At 44.4% G+C, this 19,968-nt stretch overlaps 2 protein-coding genes across 2 annotated transcripts in view; one reads left to right on the top strand and one right to left on the bottom strand.

Moving 5' to 3' along the window:
• TMEM19 (transmembrane protein 19) overlaps positions 1 to 19,968 on the bottom strand; it is a 39,152-nt gene that overhangs the window by 14,853 nt on the left and 4,331 nt on the right. Inside the window, exon 2 of the mRNA XM_018558062.1 lies at positions 17,168 to 17,180. The gene's annotated coding sequence lies outside the window, so the exon portion shown is untranslated. The remainder of the gene's footprint in view (positions 1 to 17,167; positions 17,181 to 19,968) is intronic.
• ZFC3H1 (zinc finger C3H1-type containing) overlaps positions 9,153 to 19,968 on the top strand; it is an 80,837-nt gene continuing 70,021 nt past the window's right edge. Inside the window, exons 1-2 of the mRNA XM_018558061.1 lie at positions 9,153 to 9,661; positions 15,700 to 16,104. Of these exons, the coding sequence (XP_018413563.1) occupies positions 9,286 to 9,661; positions 15,700 to 16,104 (781 nt within the window). The 5' untranslated portion in view covers positions 9,153 to 9,285. The remainder of the gene's footprint in view (positions 9,662 to 15,699; positions 16,105 to 19,968) is intronic.

The following is a 19,968-nucleotide window of genomic DNA, read 5'->3' as shown; positions in this document are numbered from 1 at the left end:
CGAGAAAGCACCACTATGCTCATGGAACCAGAGGAAGTATCTCACATCATTGTGCCATGCCAAAGAAACAAACTACAATTACCACTATGCATTTGAAATTGTAGTTCTCAAAAGGACCGAATGTGAAAAGGATTGTGGATGGGTTTGTAAAAATAGGCAATTACAGAAGTAAATGGCAGGAATAAATGTGGGTGGGAATGGGGGCAGGTTTGTGCAGAGTGGCACCTGCAGGAGTGATTGCCCATGTTAGTAGGCCAAACAGGCTGGGAGTCTGAGAACCCAGTTCTCCCAGTACAGACGGCAGTGACATTTACATCATCACTGGTAAAGAAAAGACTACAGCGGGGATGTCACAAGAACTATGGCTGGGGAAGGAGAGAGCATAGCAACCACCAGTTTTTTAAAGAGAAAAATGAGGGATACTGAGCCCATGCAGAATCAGAACAGTGATTTTTACAGTGGCTGCAGCATTGAGTTACAAAAGGAGACAGTATAAGACAGGTAAGCAATGTCATTTATATAGATCCTTAAACATTTCTGTCTGGATTTCAGCTATAAGGGCTTGTTCACACCACTTACAGTGCGTTCCAGTGCGGTTAGCTGCTGAAACGCACTGTATTGCATACTAAACTCCGCCCTGCTTTCTAGGGTAGGAGGAGCATTGAAATCAATGGCCCCGCAGCCACGCCCCCAGTGGCACATCAATGCCTGCGTTCTGGGCCAGTGCAATAACAAAAATAAATCTGTGGCTAGAGAAACAATATAAAGAGCTGAAACTGAACAGGGGATCCATAAGGAAAGTAAGGGTATATTCCAGTTTAAATAAGCTTAATACATATCAAGTACATAAAAAACTAAAAGGTATGCAAAGTTTTAGAGCTTGTTTTCTTTAGTTAGCAGCCACATGCGGAATGGAAAACCCAATCCCCAGCAAGGGTACTGCACAGTTCTCTGTGTGGAAGCAGGGGTCTCTCTGAAAAGCTCTGACACACTCCCTGCAGAGTCAGTCCTATGGCTGAGCTATAAGCAAAGCTCATGCTCTTTGATGTTTGATAAGCTCAGGTCAAGGTCACTTACCTTCCTCATGAAAAAAACAACCCAGACATTTCTTGTTTTTCACTTTGTTTCATGGATTATAAAATGGATTCCAGCGCTGATTGCGATTGACATTTTGCCTGAAGAAGGAACCCTGCGTGGTTCCAACACATTGCATTTTTCCCATTATGCTCCAAGACCCTTAATAAAGATGACAAGCTGAATGGTTTGTGGGCAACATATTTCACAGTATATGTCACGTGACATGTCACCTGACCCAGGGATCAATTTAAACTTCAGAGGGACTGGCTACAGAACTGAGTCAATCCCCACAGGGAAGTCAAGCTCTGTGTCAGCCTGCTACCATTACAGATTTGTCACCATGCTACCAGTGCCAGTCAGCCTGCTGCCAGTAAACATCTACTACTGGTACAGTCCTGTTACCAGTACCGTCAGCTTTTAGCACAGCCTACCACCCAGGGTGTGACAGCTTTGTAAAAAAACAAAACACAACCTTGTATATCTTTTGTTTTGATGCACTTGGAATGTATTTAGCCAATTTCAAACTAAAGTTTTCATTGGGCTAGAAAATACAGGAAACTGCATTCTAGGCAGGCAAGAAGACTGTGAACCCCCCAAAAATATTCTTACCTCTTTGCTTTATTGTATGACTAACAAATTTTGCTTTACAGGTTTAAAAATCTTAAAAATAAATACAAATAATAATGACATTCATGCAGTGCATGGCCAGTTTAACTTGAGAACATATTAAACCACCTCTAAAACTACCACACTATTCTTAACTGAACACAATGTCCACTATTTGGCCCTTTTCTAGTCATATCAATGTGCCCTCTGCTTTATTATATTGAAAATGTGAAAAATAAAAAATAAAAATCCTGGGAGAAGGAGAGTATATATTTATAACCACACTTTTAGATTGTAAGCCCTCAGGGGCAGGGCCCTCCTTACCATTTTGTCTTGAATTGTATTGTGATTGTAATGTCTTCCTTATATTGTAAAGCGCTGCGCAAAACTATTGGCGCTATATAATAATAATTTTAACAGTACGGCGAGCTTAGTCACATGACTAAATTCACCTTCTTATATGCAGTGTTTTAGTCAGAGAATACTCTGTAGGACTCCGCAGGATTCACACTGCGCCCTGCATTTTATGAACTCAGAAGAGCCATAAACATTGCATTGTCCTTCACATACAGGTTCTGTTTAAAATAGGATCCTATGGCTTGTTTATTCCATAGTGCCCCAAAAGTGTTTTTTTTTTTGCAATAGAAGGCATTCCTGGAGCTTTAAATAATTATATGCAACTGCTCGACAACACAAAGCTGATGGCTTTGTGACAAAAGAGATGTGCACCGATCTAGAGCAATACGAGCACTGTTTTGTATTTGTGTAAATCTATTATGGCACAAAGCCGTCGGCAAGACCTACTGTATATATGCGATATACCTCCGTGCCTACGTTCTAGAAATCAGTTGTTCCAAAAGCCCCTCACTGAACGGTTCTTCCTCTAGACCAAGTGCAGGTTAGTGTTGGCAGCAACCGTTTGGAGGAAGAAGTGCTCTGTGCTGGACTTTACAGTTGCTGTTGAGAAAACAAGAAGCTTAAGTATGATTAAGGCATCTGTCAACCCACCCCCAACACACTTCCTCTTCACATTACCTGAATTCCTCTTTCAAAATAGTGATCAGGATTTATATAGCGCCAACAGTTTGTGCAGTGCTTTAGAATATAAGGAAGACATTACAATACAAACCAAGACATGATGGTAAGGAGGGAAATGCCTGTCAGAGCTTACAATCTAAAAGGGAGGGGCAAGTGATACATGAGGAAGTAGCTGTGTGGGGATAAATTGTTTGAGAAGGTGATAGTTCAGTGGGTAGTTTGAGGCGGGATAGGCTTCCCTGAAGAGGTGAGTTTTTAGGGATCGCCTAAAAGCAGAGTAGGGGACAGGCGAACAGGTTGGGATAGGGAGTTCCAAAAATATGAACTTCACCCTCCCCACTTACCTTTTGAGCGCTTCTTGTTCTGTAATAACATGCTTACAAGCCTAGAGAATCCTGCGTTGCCCTCTTCTCTGGCACTGCTGTCTTGCTACACATTCCGTCTCACATTGCCATCTTCTTTATTACATCACAGGGAGCTGGCTGCCTCGCTCTGTTTCCTGCAGTCAGTTCCCCCCAATAATGTGGCGCCAGGTCTTGAGCATGTGAAGACGGAGATCTGGTGTACCGTTTCTTTACATATCAATCTGGATCCTGCCTCCCAGGATATGCGACATCATCATCCCAGGAAGCACCAGGAGGAGAGTGAAACGTCACTCTCGCCTATGCAAGAATAGTGGCAGGGGGTAGGGTTAGCAGAAGAAGAAAAAAAGTGGAGGGGGATTAGACTAGGGGGAAGTTTATTTTTTGACTGCAGTTCCACTTCAAGAATCCAAAGTTTGGCACAAATGGCTAATCCTGCCCCAAACAAGCCTCACGATATTTCACACCATCAGGAAGTGGGACACAGAAGACACAGCAGTCAGCACTGGATCAGAGAGCAGCATCAGTGCTGGAGGGACTCCTGAAAACTACTGGAAAGAAGAAGAGATTGGATCAAGAGGCATCATTTAAACTAAGTCCATACACTAGCATGGGGGGGATATCCTTTAATGTCACTTTAAGTGGCAAGTACAACAGTAGACTGAACAGGATTACAAAATCAGAAGATTATGGGATCAACCCATCAGGTCAGAATGTCCCAATAACAGGCACCAGTCACAATCCAGCTTTCCCTGATTTGACTCCAAAAGCAGGAAACCAGGTTGCTATTGGTTACCACCGCTGTCTTTTATTCAGAAAGCCTACATAGAGCAGGATAAAGAACAGAAGGTTCTCAGAATACTAAAAGCAATCATCCCATGCATTCTCCTTTTCCGTGTGTGGATACAGAGAGGTGGATGTAATAAATAAGACAGCGCACAATTGCTTATTACGGCCATTTCATGAAAAAAGAAAGACTACGTAAGAACGAAGCCCCTCTCCCCGCACCTGGATATAAAAGCTTCTCGTAAGTGGCTCAGACAAACACATTCCGCTGCCCATTCCCGTGTTATAATGATGCTGCAGCCAGTCTAATGGGTGTAAACACTTCTTGTAGCCTTCATCCACAATAACGAACACACTTCCGGGTGCCTGATTGCAGCAAGCTCAGTTCAGCGCGACACTTCCGGTCCTCAGAGCAGCACGCTTTCCGACCTCATATCTCAGTGTGCTGATTAGGGCAGTCCGACACTCAAGCAGAGATCTTATCTGTTTCATATTTGGAACCAAATCCTTCGGTTTCTCTTTGTACTCTGATTTTTAGACCTCTCTAGTAAGCACTATTACATATAAAGTGCAAGTGAAGCTAAAACTTATCTGAATGGCAAACAAATCCCACATTTTGGATAGGGATAGATGAGAAATCTTCAATGGGGACGCAAATTCTGGGGACCCTGCGTACCAGCAAGTATTTCTCTCCCTATGGAAGGATTTCAATTCACTTCCTGTTTTCACTATTGGACAGGAAGTAAAGGGAAATCTCCCCAATGAGACACAGATGATGAAAAGAAAAGAAAAAAAAAGCTGACAAAGGTTATAAGCTTTCATTTTTCTTCTGGCTTCAGTTCTACTTTAAAGTCAAAACTTCTTGTTATAGCTCTGGGTAGAGTACGAAATAGTTAAATCATTTTTTATTAACCCTTGCAGTGTGGCTTCCCACCACACTGCTAGGGTTAAGTGCTCGTTTGTGTCTAGGGTTTAAAAAAAAAGTTATACTAACCCAAAGCTCAGAGCTGCCTTCTTCCTAGACAGTCCTTCCAGTGTCTCTCCCTCCTCTGCAGCAGTCTAAGGTCCAGTAAATCATCACATTCTACACACTGGGTGAAATTGATCAAAACTGGAGCAAATAGAACCTGGAACAGTTGCCCTTGGCAACCAATGATTTGAAAATTAAAGGCTGCAGTGCAAATCTGCTCCAGATTTTGTGTGCTCCAGTTTTGGTAAATTCCCACCACTGTATATAGATGTGAGGATGCTGAGGAAGAGTCCAATGTTGCAGTGTAGGAGGAGACAGGCTGGAGGGAGGGCTGTGACAGCTGATCGGCTCGGAGCTTCGGGTGTGTATATAATTGTTATTTTTGTCCCTAGACAAAATGAGCACTTAACGCTTGCAGTGCAGGGGTAGCCCCTCCTTGGTCGTTTCTATGCATGGTTTTTCTGTGTGTTTTATGCGCATAAAAGTTGCCCGTTTTTGTGAGCGGATTGTGGCCCATTGATGTTAATGAGAAGGGCTTAAAGGAGAACTATGGGGTTAGGGCTTTTCCCCATAGTTCTCCTAAGGGTCAAGGGAGAACACAAACTAGTGTTCTCCCGTGACCCAAAGCTACAGCTCTCGGTATACTGAGAGGCCACAGCCGGAACGGATCCTGACATCGCTGTCGGGATCCACCCAGCTGCGGGATTGACAGCTGGCTCTGCCTATCCAGGCCCCCTCCCCCGTCCGTTCCGCCAGTCTGCGCTGGAGAATCGGAGCGGGGAGGAATACCTGCAGGGAGCCGTGAGTGACAGTTACGGCTCTCTGCAGGGATAGATCGAGAAGTGAGCGAGCGACGGTATGTGTTTGCTCACTTCCCGATCTACAGTGCCGACCTGTGACAGTTTCATTGTCACAGGTCGGCTCAGATTATGAGGCTAAGTGAAAGTCACTCGCCTCATAATTCTCCTTTTTTCTGACAAAAAGAAGCTCATGTACTTTTTCCAGCGATGGTTTTTTTGCTACACGACAACAAACACTCAGATGAAAACATGGCCATAGCAATGAATGGGATTTTGTTTTGGGTGTTTTTTTTTCTTTTCTTAGGGCAGAAGAAAAAGCGCTACAAAACACTAGCAGGGTTATTCACAAAAGGGTGAAGAGTTTGGAGAAGGCTGAAGTGAACAATCTAGGCCAAAATAGCCGATTTGGAAAATCTCTCCTTTAATCCAGTAAATTTAAAAACAGGCAGTGATGCCTGTTAACATACAAGCGTTCTGCCAGCTATAGAGCCGGCGTATCGCTTGTATGGGCGGTTGGCCCGTGTCCCCCCCTCCCGTTGTCACACTGATCCCGGGCTCTGCTGAGCCCGGGACCAGCATAGTGCCTCTGTCACAGGGAATCAGAGGGAGGTCGGTACAAGACCTCCCTCCGCTCCCCTCTCCGCTGTAAGAATGCGGAAGTGTTGTATATTACATCACTTCCGCATTCTTGTGTCACTCTCCAACTTCAGACGCTGGAGAGAAGCTGATGGAGCAGATCTCTGCTTCATCAGCTTCTTCAGGGGGGTCCTAGGTGACATTAGGGGTCTTGGAGACCCCTGATGTCTCCATGAAGAGGACCTGTCACATCTTTTGCTATCACATAGGGGGTTTCTTAGCCCCCTATGTAATAGCAATAAAGTTAAGTGGAAAAAAAATAGGAAACAAAAGTAAAGATTACATTTTGTTTTAAAGTAACACATCAAAAAGAATGTAAAATTTTTTTTTTTTAAAAGTCCCCACCCATACATACACGCATGCAAACATGCATCGGGTGAGCTGCGAAAACGACGATTGCACCCATTACGCTGCACATGTTACATATCGCCGCACATGTTACATATCGCCGCGAACGTCGCAGTGAGAGCAATCATTTTAGGGCCATCAATCACTGATAACACTAAACTGATGAGCTGTAAAAGTTTTTAAAGCGCCGCCTATGGTCAATTTTGGGTATGGTGTTTTTTTGTGAGTGCGCCCAATTTTTAAGCTTGACATGTTTGGTGTCTATTTACCCGACGTGACCCCGACTTTTATATTTTACCAAAAAAGTGGGTGATAATAAATGTTTCCTAACATAATGTAAAAAAAAACTTTTTGTTTTGACATTTTTTTCTGTAATTTTCCTGAAATATAGTAAAAAAATAAAAACCCCAGTGGTGATTGAATACCACCAAAAGAAAGCTCTATCTGTCCCCAAGAATGGTATAAAATTCATTTCAGTACAGCGCTGCAGGACAGAATAAATATCAATCAAAGTACCGCAGCGCTGAATACTGAAAAATGGCCTGGCCAGGAAGGGGGTATAAACACTGCGGTCTTCAAGCAGTTAAAATAGGCCCAGCCGCCCTAAACAACATATAGCAATCAATCAGCCGCCCGACCTCCGGCGGGGTCCAGGGAGAGATCGCCATGCCGCCGGCCCCGCCTAGGTGTCAGGGAAGACACACAGGCTGCGCCCCTCCAACTTTGGGTGCACGCCAGCACAGGCCCTTGTAGAACGGCCAATAAGAAGAGAACTGGGATATGAAGTGATATCATCTCTCTGCCTCTCCCAAAGCTGCACGCTGCTGTAGAGAGGTAAGACAGGGCAGTCTACATGCCCATTCATTGTAATAAATAACAAATACTTGAGCTGTAGAAAATAATAAGAAATCATGCTAGTACATGTCCCAGGCTAAGAGAAATGAATTGTATTAAAAATGTTTTTGTTTATTAAAGAAGATGTTAAAAATATTTATATATACCCTCTAAATAAGGGCTTATTCACACCAGAGCAGCAGCTGCTGGAACGCACAGCAATTGCTCACTAACTTTCCCCCTTTGTTCTGGGACGGGAGGGGGCGTGGCGTTGTGGCACCCCCCTGTTTTTAAACTATGATCCGGCCCCCAGCAATGTCTGAGGGACAGTGAGCTGGCCCCATGTTTAAAAAGTTTGAGGACCCCTGTCCTAGATTGTTCACGTCTCCTGTCTTCTCCAAACTTTACCCTTTTGTAAATAACCCTGTAGGTGTGAACCAGGACTAAGACTCAAGAGTTTATGCACTGCCCTGAACGCATAGGGCCTGCCAGCCGTGTGCACAAGGCCTAAAGGCTGTGACAAACTACACGCGAAGCAGCGCAGAGCGGTGGTGTGCTGCCTTCGCATGCAGTGTGTCATGTAATTTTCTCCCCGACACGTCAGCTTGTGAGAGCTCGCATAGCTGAGCGTGCCGAGATTAATATTTTCATATTCAGCTACTCAGCTCGCGCGTATAAACCCGCGTGTCACGATGCAAACTCCATCCGGTTGCTACACGTGAGCCAATTGGCTGAAGATGCAGTCAATCATCTGGCTGCACTCCGCTCACACACTGCATGCGAAGCTCTGTGCCTGACAGCTTTGCATGCAGTGTGTCACAGGCTTAAAGGAGAACTATGAGATGAGTGATTTCCACTCACCTCATAGTTCTAAGCCGACCTGTGACAATGAGACTGTCACAGGTCGGCTCAGTAGATCAGGAGGTGAGCAAACACATACCGGGTTCGCTCACCTCTCGATCCTGTCACGACTCTCTGCCGTGACAGGGGGAGGGGCTGGACTCCCCTCTCCGATCTGCCAGCGCTGACTGGTGGAACGAATGGGGGAGGGGGCGGGTACAGCTGGCTCTGCCTCTAGATAGGCAGAGCCAGCTGTCACTCACGCAGCTGGGTGGATCTCAACGTCGAGGTCGGGATCCGCTGAGCTTAGGGTAACGGGAGGACGCTAGTTTGTGTCCTCCCGTTACCCTAAGGAGAACTATGGGGAAAAACACTGACCCCATAGTTCTCCTTTAATGCTGCAGAGAATGGAGCTGATGTAATCACATCAGTACCTCTCTTTGCATTATTCAGGACCACCCACCGCCTGGAGATCAGAAGAAAAAAGGGACCCTCCATGTCATATGACAAGCCTGAAGACTAAAGACAGAGAAAGTGAGAAGAGAGGTTGAGTGGGTGCGCTAGAGAGCCGAGTCTGGGGTTGCCCTTTAATTATGAGACATTTCTGTATGACAGCTGAACACAATAATATAAGCCTAATACTGCGGATTATTGTTTATTATTTTGCCCTGTATATGAAGAACGTTGACCACCTCTGCTTCAAACTGTTCTCTACATAGGCTGACATCAATCCTGAATCCTCTCTCATCAGCTATATGCGTGTTACGTCTCCGCTCTATCGCGTGACTTGAAAGAAATGTAGTGTTCCTCCTGTTTCCCTGCACGCAGTGACGTAACTCGTATGCTGGAGTTCTCGCGAGATTTCTCTTCTGGTGGGGCCTGGGTTTTTCCAGACTTCCGCTCCGCAGTGGAAAGAGACGCTGAGTATTCCTGGTCGCCTTGTCACTCTGGAAGATTCCTGTGGGTGTACACCGTGGCCCTGACCGCCATGTCCGTGATGGCCGCTCGCCCGGCTTCTCCGCGGGAGGAAGGCGAGCTGGAGGACGGCGAGATCAGCGATGACAGCGTCCGACCCGATAGCCCCAAGCATGTCCGCCACCGGCCCAGCAGCCGAGGGCCCCCACGCCCCCCCTACCGGGCTCGCCCGCAGAGGCCGCCTCATGGCTACCGGCCGTCCCCCCGAATTCCACAGCAGCCCCCACCGCCCTCCAGACCCTCGTTCTGGGAGCGCAGTTATGACACGCTGGGACGGTTTCGCTCACGGGGAAGAGGCGGCAGGTTCTGGGACAGAGAGTGGGGAGAGCGGAGCATAAAGCCGGGCGGACCGAGGCTGGTCAGCTGGAGAGCCCCGTCCCCTCGAAGACGTATCCTTCCTTGTAGCTGGAGTCTACCATACAGCGCTCCAGCCAGGGTAACCATCCCCCATGATATGGCTGAGAGATATAAGGTTTCTGCTGACAGCCTAGACATAACCTTACCAAGTAGAAGGATCACTGCTCAAAAGCCTAGTTCTGGCTGGAGGGTCATGGGAGAGACCTGTGTGTGTTAAATATATAGGAGTTGTGCAGTGCTCCACAATATAAGGTAGACAATACAGTTACAGACAAGAGAGAGTGCCCATGAGAGCTTACCATCTAAAAGGGAGGGGCAAATGATACATGAGGATGTAGCTGTGTAGGAATTAATTGTTTGAGAATGTGATGGCTCATTGGTTAATTTAAGGCAGGATATGCTTCCATGAAGAGATGAGTCATTAGGGATCACCTAAAGGCAGACAGAATAGGAGACAGGTTGGGGTAAGGAGTTCCAAAGGATGGCAGAGACTCTAGAGAAGTCCTGGAGGCAAGCATGGCAGGAGTTAACTAGGAAGCTAGAGAGCAGGAGGTCTTTGGAAAAGCGGAGGGGGCGGTTAGGGTGATACTTTGAGACAAGGTTGGAGATAGCCGGGGGCAGAGTTGTGGATTACTTTGTAAGTGGTTAATGTTTTGAGTTTTCTCCTTTGGGTGATTGGGAGCCAGTGGGCAAAGTCACAGGTTCTCTATGCCATTAGTACTTTAAAGAGACCACCATACTTTACAATTGTCTGTGTACACTTAATGAGAAGCCACACTGCCTAGCAACAAGTGAATATGAACGACAAAATCAAGCGCACTGCCAAGAAGTACAAACTGGTGTTTGTTGTAATCTAAGGGTGGAGGGTACAGTGTGCAAGCTCTATTAAAACAGAGAGGAGCCCTGTGGTACAACAGAATAAAGAATGTATTAAGAGCGCTACAACTGTGTTGAAATATACCGGAGGACTCACATTTAAGAAGTCATCTGCGAGAAGACGTCCGGTTGGGTGTCTAGGTGAATACAGACCTGGAGGGTCCAGTAATCTGGTGAGTGATCTGCCTCTGTCGCCGAGCGCTGCGAACGGAGGGACAACAGACTCTTGCAGTGATAGACCTATTTTGGCCGATCACTGCTTGACAAAGAGGCTCTGCCTCGAAACGCGTAGCTACCGACCTAATTTGCATCAGTCCCCAATACTCCTTTAACCTCTTTACAACTTCCGCCGGCACCTGCCACCACACGAACCACCGCTCTGCCTCCCGAGCCTACTGACAGGAAGCCGACATCACACAGCGCTTCAGACATACAGTGCCCCTGACTACAGCGGCTCAGCCTGGCCAGCTGAGTCCGTGCAAGAGTCTGTTGTCCCTCCGTTCGCAGCGCTCGGCGACAGAGGCAGATCACTCACCAGATTACTGGACCCTCCAGGTCTGTATTCACCTAGACACCCAACCGGACGTCTTCTCGCAGATGACTTCTTAAATGTGAGTCCTCCGGTATATTTCAACACAGTTGTAGCGCTCTTAATACATTCTTTATTCTAGCAACAAGTGAAGCCGCCTTCCTAGCCAATCAGGATGGCGGGAGACGGGTCATGACGTGCCGCCTGGCTTCCTGATTGGCTAGGAAGCCGGCTTCATTTGTTCCTAGGCAGCTTGGCTTCCTGACCAATCGGGATGCAGGACGGCACCTCATGACTCGTAAGGAAGCCAGGCAGCCCTGGCATGTGAAGGCTTTGTGCTTTCGAAAGAACACCGGCTTACCAGGCAATCAGAAAGCTGGTTGACGGGTCATGATCTGTCGCCCAACTTTCTGATAATGGGGGCAGATGGCACCAGTATTTGTACTCGGTATTGGTGAAGACCGGAAAAAAAATAAGGGTTCTCGATATTGAAAAACCGGTATCGGTGCATCCCTACTGTCTACCATTGGTTGAACAGCACATGGATTCAGTCAGATGCAGGCACTGTTCAGGTATTTTGACAGCCAATGGGGCCGACTGCCAAAATAAGCCTGGATGGAGGAATATGTTAGATTTTCTTCCTTCAGCCTGAAAGCTGAAAGCACAAAATCTATTAATGTGTATGGAGCATCATCAGGCATATTGGGTTAGGTAGTGTTACAGATGATTAAACAAAGCAATTTATTATACGGGGTTGTATATGGGATGTGGGTTTGTCATTTTCTTTTCTTTCAGTGCTCGTTCACAGCAGCCTTCACACCAAAATGGATGTGCACATACAAGGCACTGTAAATGTTTTACATGATGACATTTCATTTGCTTCTATGCAAGGTGCGGTGACATGAGGTGCATTGTGAAAAAATGCAGCATGTCTGCAGTCTTTTAACGCAACGCATTGCAACCCACCTCAAAGCAGGATTGTGGTGTGAACAGGGAACATAGAAGCAATTGTTAAGCTTGCGTTGATTTATGTAGGTTAGCGCAGCTCCACTGAAGTAATTTGTTAACAAAGCCATCACTGGCAGCTGCACCTCTTCCTGGATATTGTGTCATCAGGCTTTGTCTGCAGATGACATGGCAGAGGCTGAGTGCAAGAATGTCTCCTGATGGCATCAGCTACACTGAGTACAGCCCTCAGCCTGCTTGGATGGGAGAGAAAAAACCCCACCTCTGTGCCACTACCATTTCCACCATGAGACTGCCAGGCTGCAGTTTACAAGTGCTCAGTCATGTGACTGTCATAGGTCACACACTCCTTTGCAGCTGTCAGCTCCATAATGCTCACTCAGCTGTGGAACACTGCACATGTACAGGGTTGTGTTAGTTCATAGCCGGGAAAGAGATGATTTAGGTAGAGAAGCAGGCTGCTAAGCTAATAGTACAACAGTAGTAACAAGTGTGGATCCTAAATTGGAAATAACGTTAATATTCATGTGGAGATTGGGTCTTTTTAACCCCTTCATGACTTTGCTTTTTTTCCCGTTTGTTAATGACTGACACACTTTTGACATTTCTGCTGTGTGATATTTTCACAGCAATAATATTATTAATATACATTCTTACTAAGTGCACCCACACGGATTATATATTGTTTTTTAGAGGAGACTAAAAAACAAAACATTTATTTTTCTTTAAAAGCTAATAGTGGTCACCAGGTTAAACAGTTGGAGTACATGGTCACTGTCACTATGTGCCACTAACTGTCACACTTTGTGACAGCGACACACTTTGAACATTGCTGTCATGGAGGGGGTTCAATTAAAAAAATTAACCCGTTAGGGTAAAAAACAAACCTGCAGCTCAGCTGTAGATTTTCATTATAGGGGGTTAATGTTTCTAATTATAGTAAAAATTATAAATATAAATATATTTTTTATATTTTAATTTTTTTTTTATTTAAATTTTTTTGTGAATTATATCAAGCAGTCACTATTACTGCTTGATAATTTTTTTAAATGTTTGATTATTATTAGGCTGCTCCAAACCTAGGAACAACCAATAGCATTTCAGGAGTAGATGTGACTAAATACTTCTGAACGTTCCTAGAATGATCAGAAGTCTGATACAATGTCTCAAGATTTTGCTACAAGTTTCTATGCTTTATAGAAACTTGTAGCAAAAAAAGCCCGAACACAGGCTCTATACATAGCTGTCAAAACTGTGATAGCAGAGCCGTGTTATCATTGTCAGATACTCGATCGCTAACAGCGATCAGGTGTCTGTAAAATCTTAATTCTTTCGTTAATGGATGCTGCAATACTGAGGCATGCATTAATGAACGGTGACAGCTCCAAATATCTGATCATGTACCGTTTACGTGATGAGTCATTTGGGCACTTCATAATGGGGATGTACAGTGTAAGTCTCCAGTCATGAAGGGGTTAAAGCAGACAACAGTTCACTCTTTAGACACTAAAGTATTTATAAGCAGAAAACCTACCTCCTGAGTATAACAAAAAAACCTTCCCTTGCAGTGAGGCACATTGCAGGTATTAACTGCTCCTTTATGTCTAGTAGTATGGTAAACTGCACTATTACTTACCTGAGTCCCACTCCCCTCTGGTCCAGCTCGAGGACTGTCCCTCAGCATCCTTAAGTATAATGCAAGATTATTGGCCCTGCATTGCATCTGATAGGGATGCATCGATATCGGTTTTTCAGTATCAATTGTGTCCCATTAAGGATTAGCCGGGAAGCTGGCTCCATGCTCCCTCGTCACCAGGGGACAAGGAAGCATGCAGCCGGCTTTCTGGCCAATCAGGAAGGCGTTACCCGCCCCTCTGGCTTCTTGATACCGGATGTTCCGGTATTTAGTACATTTCTGCAACACTTGCACATTTCCCCAGCTTTTTTTCTTTCTTTAAAATGCTGCAAGTACAGAAAAATGCTGGTTGATGTTCTTGAAATGCAAGCTGTAGTTGCAGCATTTTTAAGGTATAAAACTTTACATGTATGTTTTGGAGAGATGTACTTTTTTTTGTCTAGATGTACACTTTAAGGACAAGGACAGCAGTTGCTCCTGTACTGCTAAGGGTTGATTGTCCTACAGCTGACTTGTCCTAGAAACTTCACAGGATGGAGCTGAGCAGGCTTCACTGGGGGTGCAAATTGCCTGCAGGTATGGAACACACTTAAAGGAGAACTACGAGGTGAGTGATTTCCACTCATCAACATAGAGTAGATCCGACCTGTGACAAGCTGTCACACGTCGACTCTACTGATCGTGTAATGAGCAGAAACATGTAGCTGATCCGCTCACTTCCCGATCATCTCCCTGTCAGAGAGCGCTCCCCTTCCCCTCTCCAATCCTCCAGTGCCGAGTGGAGGAATGAATGAGTAGGGGCGGGCACAGCTGGCTCTACCTCTAGATGGGCATAGCCAGCTGTCACTCACGCAGCTGGGTGGATCACAACAGTTTTGTCGTGATCTGTCCCGTCTGTGGCGCTCTTAGTTTATTGCAGGTAATAGCCCGCGATATACTGAGCTTTGGGTCACAGGAGGAGGTTAGTATAGGTCATCCTATGACTCTGAAGAGAACTATGGGGAAAAACACTTAACCCATAGTTCTCTTTTAAATGAATATTTTTTTTTTTAAAGTGGTTTAGTTAATGGTTATGAAACAGACCTTATGGACTGCATAGGTTATTGTTAATTTTCTTTTTAATAACTGTGAAGTAAGCACCTCTGTACCAGTATTTTATACCCCCTTCCTTTCCTATGCCATTTTCAGTGTTGTGAAAGTTTGACTGATAGAGTACGCAAGGGAATTATTATTTATAAAAAAAATTTCCAGACACCTGTGGCATTTAATAATCACGTTTTTATTTTGTTACTATATGAAAAGACCAAACATTTGTGATTGCTTATATTTCTCACTCATTTCTAATGTATTTTCATCTGTTATATATTTTCTTTAAGGCTAGGTGCACACCTAGGCGATTGAGCTGGTGAGCTGTTTTTGAATGGTTGTCGTGTTTTTGTTCATGCGATTTTGCTTTGAAAACCGAACGGTTTTCAATGCATAGAGGTGTCTGAGACCCAAACCGCCCGAAAATAGCTCCTGCACGACAGGCGATTTCTACCGCGCGACAGATCGCAAAGGTGTGAACAGCTTCCATAGACTTGGATGCAAATCTGTATTGTGCGATATCCTGCGGGTAAATCGCCCAAGTGTGAACCTAGCCTCAATGTTGGTATATACTGTCAAAAAGAAAAGTCACTATACCAAGGAACATTTCAAGCAGCAGTTCTCATTCCTCTCCTTCCTCACCTATTGTGAGAGTGGAGGGCTTTCTGTGTGTAAACACATCTGAATGCTGTGATTGACTGTGATCACAAGGCACAGTGCCACTCTGAATGACTCTCTTAATTTTGTCTATGATCTACTGTCTGGATGGCAGAAAATAATTGTCTGCCTCCATCTGCACAGAACGAATGTACATGCAGTTTTGCAGGCAACTGAGTCTGCAATTTTTTTTACAAATACACCTCTTAGTGATGAGATTATTTATATCAAGCTGTCCTTTCACATGTTCATAAAACAATTTAAAGACTGTGATTTATTTTTATTTATTTTCAGTTTTGTTTCCTTAACGCTCTTTTTAGTTAAAAGTGTTGTTAGGTCTCCACCTAGGAAATCTAGCCATTCATCCAAAAATGAGAATGAAGAAGAGAGCTTTGAAGACCTGCTTTTAAAATATAAGCAGATAAAGCTGGAACTTGAGTCCATTAATAAGGATGAGAAACTCGCTCTCAAAGAACAACATGGTAATGTACAGGAAAGTGTTGTGGAAAACACTGTACGGACCCCTGTTAAGGAAGAATGCATTTCTGGTGCTGCTGTGAATCTGGAGGCATCTGTGGAGGAGAAACTACCAGTAAAGACTTTCCAGGCCTTTGAGCTTAAACCTCTGAGACAAAAATTAAAACCCATTAATGAGAAGAAACAAAGTATTGTGGAAGAATCCAACCCCACTGTAATTACCAGTGACACTGAGACTCATGAGCTAGGTATACATTTTTTTTTGTTTGTTTTTGCATTCGGTATGATAGAGAACGGTGATGGTTTCCCATTCATAGTTCTTTTCGCTACATTTCCTATGCCTTGAGGTCTCATTCCTTCTGTTGAATCTTATACATTGTATTAGAAACTAAATACTCCTCCTGGGTGAGTAAAACAGTTTCTGTAATAGCCATTTCCTATCTTTTTGGATCGGAATTCCTGTAGTGTGACCAGGCACAGGCCCACCTACAGTGTCTTCTGTAAGCTGTGGGTAAAGAGTTAATTCTGTGTCATGTGAGGTTGGGCCAGTCATTGGCAACTTGGACAACTAACTATAATGTGCGGTAAAGTTGGGGTAAATCTCTCCAAGAGGGATGCAGACAACAATCGCTCTCTCCCACTCAATTCAAAACTAGAACATATTTTTGTCTACACTTCTGCCTTAATGTCTGCTTAAGAGTTGTGTTGCCCAATGTTAGCCATACATGCTAAAGCTGGGTACACAGATGAAATTTCTATCTGTGGGTGGCCCTATTTCCTCAGTAAAAGCCAATCAATAGAGAGCGGGAGATTTGTTTGACACTGTTAGCATGGATTGAGGGAACTCTCAGATTTTTTTTTTTCCCCCCTCAGCATCCCAGGCCAAACAAAAAAAAAAAATCTGTGTGTACCCAGCTTTAGATTCAGTCGATTTCCCCATTCACACTAAACAGTGTCGATGGAGGAATCTTCCCTGTCATCTATTGAGATAGCCGGCTTCTGTCTGAATAGCGGAACAGTGACTGCATGTGATTTAATGGTCTACAATTTTGCATCTTGCTGCTTTTAATTTTTCAGTCTAAATTTATCAAACAGTTTGATGCCGCTAGGGCCAAACACTACTTGAATTTTCGAAAAGGTGAAATTTATCTTTAAGAGTTCCACATTGTTTACCATTAACAAAAAACAGGTTCACTTTCCAGAATGTCTGAATTCAAAAGCAAAAATTTAGTATATTACAGCTTACCAGTTATTAGGGTTAGGTGGGTTATTTTTATTTTTTTAGGCTTTTTTCCCCCCCCCCATTTTTTTATTCTTTCACTTGGTAAAGCTAGAATAGCACGCTTTCTGTCCCTTCATGTCAGTGGTCTCTATGGAGGCTGCCATGGTTGTTACACAGACTGGACTTCAAAAATGTCTGCCTTTTGTTCATCTCCATTACATGGTGGATTTATGGGACTTGTAGCTTACAAAAGAGACATTGTGATGTCTTTTTAGCTCATAGGGAGTGGCTGCATTTCTGGTAAGATCAACAGGTATCATCTCTGCCTGCTAAAAATGTTCTTGGCCTGACAAAAGGGAACTAATGAAACCGCCACTTTTAAACAATAAGTTCACCTTTTGCAAAACTTGAATATATATACTGCTGGAGGGTGCACCCGTCTTGAAGGTCCAAATCGATAAGCTGTCCTTTCTAAACTCCTCTGTTCTCTAGTGGGTCCTGACCTTCACCCAAATCCACCTGGCTGTGATTTTACTTTTTCAAACAATGTCTGATGTCATCTGGTCAAAATCTCATTCCTGTGGTTGACCCTTTGCTTATTGAACGTATGGAGTAGATGGCTATAGTTGAACTTCAGTTTTGATGGCTTGCTACGAACTTCCCACATGTTTCATGTCAGTACATATGCATAGGACACTTTGGCAAAAGTGCTGGACTGTGGGATCTTTGCACAAGAAGTGCTTGGTCCACATGTCCTTTGAGACATGGCTCTTCATATTATCAAAGATGTTACTGGTGGCAAGAAAAGCCATCTTCCTCAGCAGAAGAAGCCTAAGGGAAGGGCCATTTCCATTTCATTGTTCACTCCCTTGACCTCCATTGAGATCCTCCAAGATTAACTGCCAATCCACCCGCAAGGTGTGGCACTCTGTCTGCCAAATCCTCACATAATGCTTTTTCAGCATAAAGGTGCTTCCTCACTCTCCACAGTTAGGAAATTATTTGATAACCTGTGTGGAAGCTTGGACAGCTTGATGCTCAGATGATTTTGTGCAGGAGATGGTATCTCAGGACTAAAACTGGACTTTTTGCTTCCATACCCAGAGGTGTTCAGGATCTGTGTCGTAGGTTGGGCAACATGGCATCTTGGCCTCCATTGCAATAGACTGAACATGTTTGTCTCCAGGTACAGGGATCCTCTCTAGCAGAATCATTGGATGCTGTGGAGGGATCAGTACACCCTAATCTATGCCTTTCTTCCCCTTCAACTTTCTGTGCTTTGCAGAATCAAGATGAGAAAGCATTTAAGTTGTCCTCATTGTTTCGGATTGATTCAGGCAGATGTGGTATGCATGTATGTAGGTGCATCTCCTAGACTGATATTCCTTTCATGCTAACAGGGTAAACCTTGCGAAAAGTAGACTTTCTATCATCGGCCTTGGATTGCTTACTTTTACCCATTCTCTGTGGAATGATTTCTGAACCGGCGTTTGGCACTATCAAGTGTTATATGTCTGCCATTTCTATGCTTTTTCAGAGGCCGTCTGCCCTCTAACGCTCTATTAAGACCTTTGCACTAGTGTTCTATGTATTTCTCCCCCCTGCCCCCCCTTTCCTATCAATTCTCCTTTGACACCGTGGGATCTGGATTTGGTTTTCTCCGTACATTAGAATTTGCCGTTTGTAACACAATATTTCTCTCCCCCCGATGTAGTTTTTATTGAGGGTAGGCATCACCTGTGAGGTGAGCGTTTGCCTGAACTGGCAGTCTTTTTCTAAAAGGAATGCTTTCTGATTTTTGCATAGGGACAAGGTAATATTGAGGCCTTATACTACTTATTTTTTGCCTTAAATAGTGTATGCATTTCACCTCAACTAGGACAATGTTCTTTTGTCCCTCAGTCCACCTCTTGTTCACCAGAAATAAATTTCCCTCTATTGTCTGGATGTGGTTCAGGTTATACAGGTTATCACTTACCCACTGCTTCTTTCAGGAAGACCGCTTCCCTTTTTATCATCTCAGATGGACCTTGTGCACTGGTTTCTCACTTCACCTTCTCTTCCTGGCTCAAACAGACCTTCATCCGAGCATATGTTTTCAAGGATCGGGTTCCATCTTGTCAAGACGCACTCTACTAGTTCTGTGAGGTGCTTCTTGGGCTTTTCAACATCAAGCAGCTATTTCCAAGATTTGATTGGCTGCCACTTGATCTTCTGTTCACATATTCTTTCAAGTTCTAACAGGTGGATGTTTCAGCCTCATCTGATGCCAGCTGGCGTATCTCTTTAGCCGGCTCTTTGAGCTGCAGGCTGTACCAGGATTTTTTTTCCCTTGGCCCTTGTTGGCGTTAATGTTGCCCTCTGTGAACGAGGAAGGAAATAAGATTTTTTTTTTAACTTGGAATATTGGATCCTTTCTTGGAATCTGGTGAGGGAACCCAGTTCTCACCCCTCTGTTTGATTATGCTCTCAGTACTACTTTGCTACAGAACCTAGGCATGCTAGAAATAGGAGGGCTTTGTTGGTCTGCCCCGCATGTGGTGTTTGCCTGTGTCCAACCCTCCTGTTGGTGGCAGCATAACCCGAAATTTAAAGACTCCCTCAAAGTACAGTGGTATCTCGGTTCACGAACTTAACTGGTTCAACGATTCTGGTCGCAAACCGAATTGGTCGTGAACCGCATCAAATTTCCCCATAAGTTTCCATGTAAATTAGGTTAATCCATTCTGAACCATATGCAATTTTTTTTTTTTTTTACCACAAAAATATGAAACAAAGTACAGTATGAAGAGAGTGAACACTAACCTTTCTTGGGGCGACTTCTGACGTGGAGGACAGGAAGGTGGGTGGGGTGGAGTGAGAGTCCCCCTCCATAAGGACATCAGAGAGA

This window comes from Nanorana parkeri, unplaced genomic scaffold (genome assembly GCF_000935625.1).
Source record: "Nanorana parkeri isolate BGI_ZX_2015 unplaced genomic scaffold, ASM93562v1 scaffold318, whole genome shotgun sequence".
In the NCBI taxonomy this organism is placed as follows: domain Eukaryota; kingdom Metazoa; phylum Chordata; class Amphibia; order Anura; family Dicroglossidae; genus Nanorana; species Nanorana parkeri.
Note: the sequence above shows the minus strand (reverse complement) of the source record. Positions and strands in the feature narration are given on the sequence as shown.